The sequence below is a fragment of the Lepisma saccharinum genome, chromosome 2 (genome assembly GCF_977018435.1).
Source record: "Lepisma saccharinum chromosome 2, izLepSacc3.1, whole genome shotgun sequence".
Taxonomy (NCBI): Eukaryota; Metazoa; Arthropoda; class Insecta; order Zygentoma; family Lepismatidae; genus Lepisma; species Lepisma saccharinum.
Genome location: NC_139230.1, coordinates 59331924 through 59345877, shown reverse-complemented (window position 1 = coordinate 59345877; position 13954 = coordinate 59331924). Strand labels below are relative to the sequence as shown.

Here is a 13954-nt window from a genome sequence, read left to right as displayed (position 1 = left end):
TAACTCCTCTACCACTGCATATTTTTGAAAAAATTAAATCCTAAATGTAAGAATGAGCAAAAAGCAACATTTTAAGTAACATCCGACAATTAATGGTCCAGGGGGGAAGTTGGGGGAAAGGCCCAAAGTATGAAAATTTCTGTAATTACGCAAACTTTCCGAACGGTGTAATTTCCGTATTTCTTAAAGTTGCAGCACAAGCATTACATATCCTCATACAGTGGTGTTTTGTCAAGCTTCCGTCCAAATTTGGTCTATCCAGCATCCATAGAGTCGACACTAGAAGTGAAATTCCGGATCTCAAAGTTGGCAACACTGCCACTTTATATAATGTTATTTTTTTTACTCAACAATTATCAGTCTGATTTCAACAAAACTTTGCATGGTTGTAGGAATGTACCATCGCTACATACCAATATTTTTTCATTCACTTTGCTTTATTGAAGGGGGTACAGTGGCCAATTTTTCTTATTTTCTTCTTCCTCTTCTTCCTTTATACAATGTATAAATTTTACCTCTGTTAAAATCCCTGTCTTTAAGAAAGAAAAACAAAACCAATTTCATCTGTATACGACAATTAGTTTTCAAGCTATGATTGTTTTTGTACTTGGCAGCAAGTTTGAAAAGCACACACTTGAAAAGGCACCGGCTTCAAGAGGAATAAAGGCATGCAAGGCTCTGTTTGCTAAAGGTCTTTTAGTCCACTTTATGCACACAAGGCTAATCGGGACTAGATCTATAGTTTAAAGTTAGATCCGAACCACTATGTGCCTCCACCGGGCATGTAACTCGGAACCCCTTGATTACAAGGAAATTATATTAAGACTACAACATCGAGTAGGGGTGAAAAATGTATTCGTAAGCCCCTCTCCCCCTCGAAAAACCTGAGCATGCCACTGGCTCTGGTATTCAAAATGATTATTCTAGTGATATCTGCAAAATAAGAGTTATGGTTTTGTTTATCAGAAGGCAGGAGAAGAACGAAAATTTGCATCCTTTATGTTGGAGTTGGATGAGTCATTGCTGTCAGAAGCGATATCGGCAAGCACTGCTTTGGAACAGCTACACATAACACTGGCACCGGTAACAGCCTCCCTGCAGACAGACTGGCACCAACAGACAGGTGGCGGGATAGAAGATCTTGCACATTTTAATGATAAATCACTTGTTGAAGACGAGAAGCTGGACCAAAGCATTCATTTTTTTTAATCAGCAGCATGCTTATTTCCGAACCAAGTTGCAAAAAGAAAGGGACAAGGATAATTGTAATGTAATGGATACACGAGCAATATTTCCTATGCAGATAGCTGCATTAAAAGAAAAGGCTGCTTTATGAAATTACTGCATACCGTGCACAGCAGTTGCAGATTATTGAGCTCTTGTGAGGGGAGATTGGTGACTTCTTTTTCACTGGTTTCCAAACCAACATCTGATAACCGGGGTTGGCAAATTCTTCTTATTTTTCCAGGCAAAAAAAAGAAAGGAAAGTTTTCCAAACAAGTTCCTCCCTCCCCCCTTTCCTTCCCATATACTAGGAAGGATTACATAAAAGCTTGGTTTGAGTTGGTGTTTTAAGTCCACTTTATACACAGTAAGGCTAATCGGGACTGGACCTACAGTTTAAAGTGGGATCCGAACCACTTGTGCCTCCACCGGGTATCGAACCCAGGACCCCTCGATTACAAGGCAATGACGCTACCACTGTACCATGGGGGAGGCCGGAATACATAAAAGCGTCGGTAAAGAAGTGTGAATAGTGACCGAGCCATGTTCTCAATTGGTGGTGGTGAGTTGGTGTTTAAATCCACTTTATGCACAGTAAGGCTAATCGGCCCTGGATCTGAACCACTGAGTATTGAACCCGGGACCCCTTGATTACAAGGCGATGATGCTACCACTGCACCATCCGGGAGGCCATGTTCTCAATTGCCCACATACAATTCTGTGGAGGGAGTGTGAGAACAAAGATGCCTCAGTCACACTATTAGAATGTGTTAAAACCTTAGAAAAAGCAGTTTTCATTTACTATCAATTTGGCAATAGTGTGCTTGTTTCCGGATTGTAAGGCAGGAGTTCAAGGTCGCATGGTGAATGAATGAGACTGCTGCAAAAGCAAGGACATGTGGAACAGGCTTCTGGCAAATTTTGTCATCCGCAGGGCTTGGAAAACATATAAAGTGAGAAACGAGAGTTAAGGTAAACATAAAATCGAGATAAACTTCATGATGTTCAACATGTTTCTTGTTTTTTTTTTTGTTTGTTTCTTTTCAGGGAATTGGTTGAACGGATTAAGCAAGTAAACTTGATTGCATCCCTTCGACCCTCTGGTACCTTCATTGTCTACTTCTCATGATTTTGTGAATTTACAAATCAATTTAGAACAGATTAATGCAATATAGCAAACTTTGGTGTATATGTAGTACACCTTTTCTTTCTTTGTTACATGTTTTTTTCTTTTATCCCCCATAAAACATATAACTTGAGATGTCACTGTATAATAATAATATTAGATATTATAACACCGTGTGTCCATTACGATCTTCAGCCGAGAGATCGGGAGAAGTGTGGCGGGCAGCGCTGACGGAGATGCCGACATTTGTGGCCTGTAATGCTCGCTTATTTTTATGGACATATGACATTTATATAAATATTGTAAAACGAGCACTAACCTGTGTTATAAGAGTTGTTCAAAGTGATGTCCACCTACATTCACACATTCCTGGCATCGTTTGATGACATTTTGATACACATGCAAAAGTTCTTCTTCCGTAATTCTTCCAAGTTCCGCCCTTATATTGTCTTTTAGTTCGTCGATGCTAGGAGGGTTAGACTCTATTTTTTAAGGTTCCCTACAAATAATAGTCACATATGGTATGATCTGCCGAACGTGAAGGCCATAAACCTCTAAAGTGAGAATCATAGAACTTCAGACCTTCTGTAAACAAAAGCACGTGTACCCTAACAGTGTTGCAAACTTATGAAAAAAAAATCCACATAGCCTACAAGGTGTAAAAGCATTTCCATTTGTCAACAGATGCGGAATAAGCAGTGTATCACTGATGACCTGTTGAAAGTTATTGAATGTATGTAAAAAAAAAAAAAAAAAAAATTAAAAAAATGTACATCTTGCCTGGTGGCCGACTTTCAGACTCATCACCGAAGTTCCCTGGCTCGAATCCCTGCATGGGTGTTATTTGTGAGTGTCCCTTCATCAATTTCATCTGACGATCACTCATTCTCATCGTCGGGATTAGCCAAAAGTGGAAGAATAGCAATGCTAAATTTAAAGAAAATCAAATACAAAATTGACATCTTATCCCCCAGGAGTAAGACGGTTCCGTACCAAAGGATTAATTTTCTCTCATATTTTACTAAAAAGAACCTTGCTAGAAGAATGTGACACATTGAGATAAATGACGTTTTGAAACCGGGGTTTCTTCATTAAATTTATTTGATGTTTGAAAGTGTTATCATTTATTATTATAGATAATGAAAGTAAGCTAATACATATGATTTGATTGACTAAATTAATAATTATTAATTAGATAAAATAATGAAACTAACTCATTTGATTTAATTGATTTGCTTTATTTTACTTCCCCTCTTGTGCCTCTTATGGCTAATTTGCAAAGATGGGGATGAATGATGATGATATGATGAAATCGATGAATGGACATTCACAAACAGGCCACGATTCGAACCCGGGACCCCTGGCATCGTAGCCCGATGTGCTAACCACTCCGTCACAGGGACGGCTAACTAATTTGGAATTCAAATATCACCTATCCCTCATCATCTCGTAACTAATGACAAATGTGCGTGCCACAGCGTGGTCGATCTACACCTCAATGTCACACATTCCAGTATCCTCCAGAGTGTACTTCAACATATCTAAAGTTACTTCATCCAGAAACACACTCGTATGTCCTTTTCATCCCATTCAAAAATGATGGATTATGCAGAAAGACACCAAGGGAAACTAAAACGACAACTTAGAGAAGCATAAAAGTGGGGAAAGAAGACTGTAGAATACAGAAATATTTTGAGGCAGTCACATTTTATTGTACGCTACATATAAAATAAAATGCATATTTGCGGGTGAATTTTTAAATATTGTCACATTTTTCTTCTCTCTTGTTGAGAGGTGTTCATTTTAAATCAACCTCCCTCACCCTACAGCCTGCCCTCCTTCACCCACAAAAGTATTCCGGAGTGTGAGGATGTCACCATCCGGATGGTGAACACCTCTGAATTATAGATAGACTCCTGCGTCCCACCCCCTCCCCCATTCCGGAGGATCGTCACTGACAATGTGAAATTGCACTATCATATGCCGACATTCGACATACCACTTCCGTTTTCTGTACTTGACTTAGTGAGAAGTATTGAGGTTGGCAACAGCCTAATAACGGATTTCTTCCGCATCATGTAGTCCGTTCTATGAAAGTACGCTAATGGAAGAGAAACGTGTAAATTACATTGGATTATACATTTTAAAATATATTTTCATTAAAGGTTTCTATTTATAATAATAATACGTGATTGTTGTATAAATTACAATCGATCACGTGAACAGCAAGAAAATAGCGCCAGTTTCGAACATGGCGACTTCCATGCGTGCAGGAAGGTCTCCCGTGTTTTCAGAGTAGTCATTCGGAAATACAGCTGTTTGAAAAGTGGCAAGAAGCAGGTTGTTCTTAACGTTTATGTGACGTTGTGTCGGGGCTATCCTGAGCAAGCAGTGAAGTTGGTGTCCAAATGTAATTGTGTGTCTGCGTCTTTGTGTTTTCGGTGCGGTGAAACAAAGGAAAACAACCGGTCAAGTTGTGAGTCCTGCGAAAAAAAAACACGTTGCTCGTATAAACAAGTACACCGATTTTGAGATAAGCGCAATACAACGCGAGGTGTTTTCATATTCTTTCAATCAAACAGCCGTCCTGTGCACTGTGGGGAAGATGTTGCTAGTGATGATTGATGACGATCTTCCCAATTTTAGCAGTTGGCGTTAAATCGCCTCTTGTGCCACGTTGAGTTCCTTTTTGGGAAGCAAATTTGACAGACCGTACTCTGATAGGATGATGTCTAACGCCGAAAATGCCTCAAGTTAAAAAAGGAACTGCTGAATCAAGGTAAGAAAATACATTACTTGCATGAGACATGCGTAAATAATGCGCTTATTATCGCCTTCTTGTGCACGAGAAACCGAGAGAAAGATAAAAATCTCTTTTTATTCCCCGGCTTATCTTTGTTTAGCTTCTGCTAAAACTGGCGGTATATTTGTTGCACAAAGGAGAAAACAATACTCTACATGTCAACAATGTTGGGCAATAAAGGCTTGAATTTACTGAAACGAATCTCTCACTCTCTCGTATAACTTTGGCTCTGTCATACTGAGACAGGAGGGGGGGGAAGGGGGGATCTGTTAACCCAGTGTCAGATAAATGGGACTTTTGGTGTAGAAAAATATGTTCATTCTTGAACAAGAACACGTATTTAATCACTTGTAGAAAATGTATTATACTTCAATGTGTAGATTATCAGTTAAAATAATAATACGTTTTTCCATGTTACGTAAAATTAAAGGTTGCGAGGGAGGAACATATGATGGCCGCACCATTCCCGAACAGCTGGCGCGGAGTGATACGTTACTCGAAGTGATATGGTTGTTTACAGAGGGTCGGAAGGTTCGTGATTCTTACTTTAGAAATTATTCTGTCATCAAACACCTCCCTTATAGCGTCCAAAGAATCAGCGGCGGTATGGACTGTGGCCGAATCTTGTTGAAAATACCCATATTGTCTCTCATTATCTGATAACAACTGAAAAAACGGCGCTAGTATTTGTGTGCGGTACCTCTCTGAATTTATTGTGTCTTCAAAAAATATTTTTGCATCATGTAACGGAACTACGTGTATTATTCGGAAATTTTCAGTGCTCCAGTATCTATTGTTCTGTGAACAAACATGACCACGCAAGTGAAACCATGCCTCATCCGAAAAAAAATATTAACTGTGGATCAACAATACCATCTACAATATTCTGCAAAACCCAATTACAGAAATTTACTCTACTTACGTTGTCAGGGGGCCGTAATTCTTGCACTATAGAAACTCTGTACAGTTTTAATTTTAGTAGCTTAGTGGCTGTATGTGCTGATGATTTTGACACGCCCATCTCCTGTGAAACACGGCGTAGAGGTTGGTTTGGAGAACGTTCTAACGCAGCACCAATTTCATCGAGTTTTGCTTCGGTTAGAATCAGTCGTTTTTGCTTAGTTTTACAATTTAATGATCCAGTTTCTCGTAATTTAAGGACAAGATGTCTAACCGTATCTCTATGTGGAGGTGAAACGCCTGGGAATTTTTGTACAAATTGCCTACACACATCTCGACACGAGTCTGTTTTCACGTAAGTGTCATACATAAAAATTCTTTTTCTACGAGGGGAGGGGGCTGATAAGTTCTCGGCCTGACCCCCTTCCGCACATGTCATCCTGAAATCATGCATTGCATTTGAACCATTGATCTTTTGGAAGTTTAAATGCCAGCTGGGATGATCGTATCACTAACGGTTTTTCCTTTAAAGGCCATTGATTGAAGCATGGTGCAGCCAAATGTAGAATTTACCAAGGAGGAGTTGCGAGGTGTCATGAAGTTGTTCTTCCTGTAACAGAAGTCGCCGAAGGAAATCCATGGTTGCATGCTAGACACATTGGGTGTACATTGCCCTTCACACTCCACTGTGAAGAAATGGTGCTCAAACTTTAAGCGTGGTGATTTTTCCACAGAAGATGGTGAAAGGTGTGGGAGGTCAGTGTCAACTCTGGAAAAAGTGGATGAGGTTCACGACCTGATTTTGAGTAACAGATGAATTTGTCTTCAAGCGATAGCTGAGACCTTGCACATATCCAAAGAACATGTCTGGTCAATAATCCATGACCAATTGGATATGCACAAGCTTTCCGCGAAATGGGTGTTTAAACGTTTGAACGCCGATGAGAAACGCAAACGTGTGGCATCTCCTCAGGTGATTTTGCAGTATTTTCCGAACTCTTAAGGACAATTTTTTGAATTGGCTTGTTACCTAGAATGAAAGTTGGTTCCACTACTTTGATCCTAAGACGAAACAGTAATCATGCGAGTGGCGCTACTCAGGATCTCCCAGGCCAAATAAATTCAAAGCACAGAGGTCCGCAGGTCTGCTTGCCTCAATATTCTGGAATAAGGATGGTGTTTTGTTATCAGACTACCTTCCAAAGGTACAAACCATACATAACATCAGAGTATTACTGCAGTCTTCAGGCTAAGTTAAAGGACGCTATTAAAGAAAAGCGCCGGGGAAAATTAAGAAGAAGTGTGTTGTTTCTGCAGGACAATGCTCCTGTTCACAAGGCTCTGGAAGAACAATGGATTTTCTGAAGGACCTAGGGTTTCAGTGCATTGACCACCCACCTCACTCACCAGACCTTGCGCCCTCTGATTATTATCTCTTCCCTAGACTGAAAAAAGTTCTGAAAGGACAGAAATTGAGAAGTGATAACGAGGTTATAGCAGCTGCCGAACAGTTTTTTGCAGACCAGGAGAATTTTTTTTTTTTTTCGGAGGGATTAGAGAAGTTGGAGCAACAAAGTGCCAAGTGTGTAGACCTTCGGGGAGAATACGTTGAATAGCCTGAAACTTTCGTGCCTGTAGCTAAAGTCCTTCTGGGTCGGGCTGAGAACTTATCAGCACCCCTCATAACGTGAACCTTCCGGCTGGCATTCCAATCGTCTCACTGACACAACACACATACATACTGCAATAACACAAACAAGTAACGGCAAGTAACCAACAATAACACTATTGCGCACAGTACGAAATTAACACTCTCTTGGTTTACATCTGCTCGCCACTATAATCACAGCTCTGTCTTCATCTAGTCGCGAAGGAACAAAAAACTCAACCTCGGAAATTTCGGATTGCAAGGAAGCTCACGAAAACCATTGACTTTTAACGGTTTCGTCTGCAGTGTAATCTTGATACAGTGTTGCACATTCGAAACCTCCAAACGATACCGATCGACACAAAACTCTTTCAAGGATATAAACTTAAGCAGGACATTACTGGTCAAAACTATGATTAAAATGTTTTATTATCTGTGGCTCGTTTCTAAAGCGTATTTATTTGTGTATATAAGGACAGAACTTGGATGAATTACAGATGATGAATTATAACACAGGTTAGTGCTCGTTTTGCAATATTTATATAAATGTCTGCATATGACCATAAAAATAAGCGGGCATTACAGGCCGCAAATGTCGGCATCTCCGTCAGCGCCGCCTGCCACGCTTCTCCTGATCTCTCGGCTGAAGATCGAAATGGACGCACTGTATAAATGTGCTAAACGTTTGTTTAAAAAGTGTAAGGGTCAATTTAATTCCAAAATAAGAATAAATTGGACCTTTGTAAAAAAATATATTCTAGGAAGGTGTTCTGAAAAATATAGAGGGGAGAAGAGGTCGGAGGTGTGGGGATAAATATATGATCTCACCTGCCCAATAATCCAGAAGTCAGTAAACAGGGAATAGCCTTCAACATGCTAGGCCAAGGCTTATTCAAAATTTTCCATCTCAGGGGGTATAAGTACAAAGTTAGAGAGAGGGCTATAATTGTAAATCTATATCCAAAATGACCATAAATTAGTCATCTGTGAAAAATTTTATGGGGTGTGTGGAAAAATCACTGATACTAGGCTTACCCTGCTGGAAAGGTAATGCTCCGCCACTGTGTCACATGGTTGTGGTTTCATTTGAAACAATCGTCATCTAAAGGTTAATGACTGAAAGATCTGACAACCATCAGCAGGTGCTTACTTCACTTGTGTACACATGAACAAGAGTAGAATGTAACTCATTAAAAGTAACACCAACTCATGGCATATTGTCAGATGTAATTTCTGCTATATTAATTCAAGAGCAACAGCTGCATTGAAAACAATGTTGAATTAATGAGCATGGCAAAGCACACTATCAAAGAGTTTGTTCTCAAATGTGCTTTATATACAGAACCTAAATTTTCATTGGTATCTCATTGATAATCTAATCTGAGAGCCCTTTGTGATAGCTTTAACTATTGGATGCTGACATCCATAGCAAAACAATTAGCGTAATACATTGTAAAACCACAGCTACTACATTTGAATCCTGGATAAAGAGTAGTGTGTGTTTGTTCCATCATCACCTTCATCAATTAACTTCTCATCCCTTACCTAGAGATGCAGGCATGTGACATAAAATAACTGAAATACGATTAAAATCAAAGATGCTGGAAAGTGCAAACAACTTTGAAGATATGTTATCCATCACACATTTGAAAAGGGCATCTGACTGCCAACAGGAGACCCAGGTTCAATTCCCAGGGTGGATCATGTAAAGTCGGAATGTTTCCAGCATAAAGCGGCTCTGGGGCTCACCAAGGCTCACATTAATGGGTACCTGGGGGCAACCCAGGGGGGTAAAGGCAGCCAGAGTTTGGTGTCAATCACAACACCTTCAAAATGGCCATACTCGAGAATGTGGGTAGCCACACTTCCACTGAATATGCCTTCATGGCATGCTATGTGCCTTCATCATGCCTTCATGGCATGATGCTATATGCACAGCATACCTTTTCTTCCAATTACTAAACCAATGTTGTTAATATTATTGTTTCAGTTTTCCCCTAATACTTTATGAAACAAAGTTCTTGAATGGTCTAGCTAATTTCATACAAAAGATTTTTTGTGATTTCCTCTACAATATCTGCTTTAGCCATGCAAACCAAAAGTAAGGTAGCACTAGTAGTAAAAGTGAATTATGTGCCAAAATACAAAGGGTTAAACACAATAAAATCACAAGTAGCAAGTTTTACAATACACTTACCTTCTGTTTGGGAAGGTTTGCTTTTTTGTTCAAGCAGCTGTTTGCTATATTTCTGTGGAGCATCACATGCATGGCTTTCTACCTGACTCAGTATAAGAGGACACGCAACTGCTAGTGAATGTCCATCAAATTTTCCATTTGTTACATGAAATTGTTGAAAAATATCATTGGCTGTAAGACACTGTAAGAGGAAGAAAAAATACACATCATTCTTTGGTTTTCTTTAATATACACAGGTAGATAAAACAAATCCTGTGGCATGCAACATTGGACTTTCACGCCAAATATACAAATCACAAATGCATGCACTGGAATAGGCACTTTCTCCTCCAATCTGTAACAAGGATAATTCATTGTGTATGAGCATGTGTGACCAACAGGGCAAGGCAACAAGATGCATGCTATTAGTTCCCCACCCTCGAGTCTGCTACACTCGATTGTACCACACTCAAAGAGAAATGATTGGCAACACCCATATTTCAGAGCCTAATAAGCAGCAATGTCAATCTAAAACCCATAGAAGGAAACTACTCTATGCAGTTACATTTCTAATTAATAAGTCTGTATATTACTACATAAGATCCAACTGTGATAGGGCTTCCCCGATGGCGCAGTGGTGGTATCACAGCCTTGTAATCAAGGAGTCTCAGGTTCGATACCTGGTGGAGGCACGTAGTGGTTCGGAACCCACTTTAAGCTGTAGGTTCAGTCCCAATTAGCCTTACTGTGCATAAAGTGGACTTAAAACACCAAATCAATCAATCAAACCAAATGTGATATACATGAAAGTATGCAATACAGACTGAAACATACAATGGAACCCTTCGATACACATGCTGAAAGATTTGTCAAACAATTATAAACATTGTAGCACAGTGCAACACATACTTGTACATCATTGTTCACTTATCAAAAAGGATAATCATATTCTGTGTAATAAGAAGATGCAGCTATAACTAAGGCTCATAAGTAAATCAAATATCATTTTCTTTTCGGAGCCTTGATTCATTGATTGGTTAAGTTTGTGTTTTAAGTCCACGTTATGCACAGTAAGGTTAATGGGGACTGGACCTACAGTTTAAAGTAGGATCCGAACCACTTGTGCTTCCACCGGGTATCGAACCCAGGACCCCTTGATTACAATTTCAGAGCCTTGAAAGCAATGCTAAGTTTAGCAGCCTGTTCAGTTAGAAACAGAAAATATTGTTTTTATTTTGCATTTTTTTTGGTATTTTTCAGCTTTTTTTACTATTAGGTCATTTTTTCAGCATTTTCTTTTTCAATTTTCTTCGCTTTTGAGGGTATTTTTTCTCCTTCCCTGTTTTTTCATGAATTTTAAATACATTTGCTAGCATAATGTGCATTTTATAATTTCCCGGAATGGTCTTTTTAGCAAGTTTTGACATTAATCGAAAATACAGTCAATTTAAAAGCACAATATTATTTTTAACCAAAATGTCTGTCATTGGATTAAAATTAATTGCGGTAAATTTATTTTGCCTCCAGCAAAGTTAAAATACTTTGAGGTTCCCTTGCTGGCCACTATTATCACTTTAATCTATGGTTTAAAAGTACAATTAGTCGCAATATAATCGGATGCACACAAAACACAACTGTATTTTCAGATACTTTGGATTTGAATTTGATTTTGAAATTTTGGGTGCATCAGCACTTTTTTGAACCCGTCACATTATACGGGGTCCAGCCCCTTACCATTACAAATAACAACTGTAACGTTGCATAACTAAAATCTTAAACTATTCTGACTTCCATTAAAAACCGAGTCTGTATTTTCAGATACTGACTGACTACTGTATCGTGCAAGGCCCACTCTGAAAGGAGGTGAATGACATACAGATAAACCTTGTGGTGTGTTTTATGTAATCTTCAAGTAATAAATAAAGAAAACTACAGTAGGACTTAATTGCTCTCCCCCTCCCTTGCTTCAGTAGTTTAAACCACCAAACAATGGTCTGTATTGAATTATTCACTAATACTCTTGTAATTTATGAAAAATCAAGCTTTAATTTTAAGAGCGAAATTTATTTTTAGGTAATTTTTAAATAATTTTAAGGTCATTCTATAGGTTACTTTTGAGATTTTTTAGGTCAACTTCTGAACCCTAATTATAACATTCAATTGATCATCATTTTAAGGTGACAATAATCATGGAAACATATATGTAACATGTCTGTCTTGAGAGTTTCAGATTGTAATTATCTATTTCATTTTCATATATCACTGTATACTGGCAAGATAGGCATAAAACTTCATTTTAACATGGAGACAATGATTATGTTCATTTAACTTTCAATTTCACTGTGTCTTTCAGTTCATGATCCATATTTCAGGGTCCACTACTGGGCTTCGAGCGTATACAGCTTGTTTTACTTTTCCGATGATTATTCACTCAAGCGAAAATAAACCTCTCAATTCTGTATACTATCTAGCTTGAACTTGAGGTTTAGTTTTAAGTCAACTGTATGGACAGAAACTGGACCTACAGTATAAAGTGGGATCTGAACCACTATGTACCTCAACCAAGTATTGAACCCAGGACCCCTTGATCACAAGGCTACATAATCTCTGAGGAGAGGCCAGCATTGCCTGTGCAAACTATTTGGCATTCGAGCAAAATCCTCTCCATGCAGCACTCTAACACCAATACATACAAAGTGCTTTTCCTTCTGGTTTCAGAACATTGAAGATGCAAACAATATTAATTACGGCTGAGCTGATACCATTTTTGAACCGATGCCGATACTCTTACCAATTCCCTCCAATATCGATACTTGAAATTTGTAAAACTTTTAAGCTGTTCAAAATATTAATCAATATTATTGTGTAAGTATTCTGATCCAATTGCATGCATCAATTTGCCAAGAATTTTGCAAAAATCCAGTTTTTTACCAAAAAATTAGTGCAAAATAGAAAGAAACTTAGAATTTTGCATGATCTTCAGGATTAGACTCCTCGAGTGTCATGCAACAATTTTTGCAAGCCCCATAAAAGACCAAAACGGAAAAGTACTGGTAAATAAATTCCAACAGATACTTTCTGATTCTGATACCACTAGTATCAGCTGATACCGATACATCAGCACTGGCATCGGCTCAGCCATAATATTAATGCAAGGTTAGTATGAGCTACTGAAAAATACTGTGATATATTCATACATGATCATATATTGGAATATACTTCACTGTATTTATTTCATGAAAACGGCAATATAAGTGTTCATTCCCAACTATGAAACAAAGTGTTGGTATGGCATACTTACCTCTCTATTAAATTTATTTTGGAAGTTGTTCGGCTCATCCTTTTGGTCCACATTTTTGGCATTACCACTACTTGTTGAATTTCCATTGCAGTTTTTTATCACATCCAGAAGCATTTGCAGCTGTTCAACAGTTAAATAATCAACTGAATCTGAGTATTTTGTTATTAAATAAGTAGTGTCCTCTAAACAATTTATTGAGCAAAATATTATCTGTAACAGCATTATGCACAGCACCACAGAGATGCCAGATCTCATTGTCAGCATTTTCTTCTACTTTTATTAAATTTCCAACACATCAAATATTACTGCCTGTTGTGAAGACTTCAATACCTGAAAAAAAGAAAACAGAATTGAAATTCCAGGCAGTGACAAAAAGTACTCCAAATATCTCATACCGTTTATTTTCTCGAATTGTAATACACGTTGATAAATATTAATAGTTATCTTATCTACATGTATGAAAGTTATCTCACGCAAACTGATGTGTACTATAATGTGGGATAATTACCTCTCATGGACTGTAGACATGTACTGCATAGGTAAGTAACTTTCCATCAAATATTTAGTATACACTAATGAGAATCTATGGGACTGTTATAAAGAGGTTGAAGTAATACACACATGTGAAACATGCAGATTTTATATTATTTAAGAGGCCTTGAAGCTTTCCTGATGATGAATGATGAATAGATTCTCACAGGCTATATTGACCAGGCAAGTTCAGAAAAAGTTTCCAAGGTTTCAAGAACTAACACTGCTAAGCTAACGATAAGTGT

General features: G+C 38.3%; 1 protein-coding gene across 1 annotated transcript in view; it reads right to left on the bottom strand.

Annotated features, from left to right (window-relative positions):
- Nucleotides 1–13954, bottom strand: part of LOC145982243 (metal cation symporter ZIP14-like) — a 141206-nt gene that overhangs the window by 123427 nt on the left and 3825 nt on the right. Inside the window, exons 2-3 of the mRNA XM_083115823.1 lie at nt 13179–13298; nt 9899–10079 (exon numbers count right to left, since the gene is read on the bottom strand). Of these exons, the coding sequence (XP_082971949.1) occupies nt 9899–10079; nt 13179–13298 (301 nt within the window). The remainder of the gene's footprint in view (nt 1–9898; nt 10080–13178; nt 13299–13954) is intronic.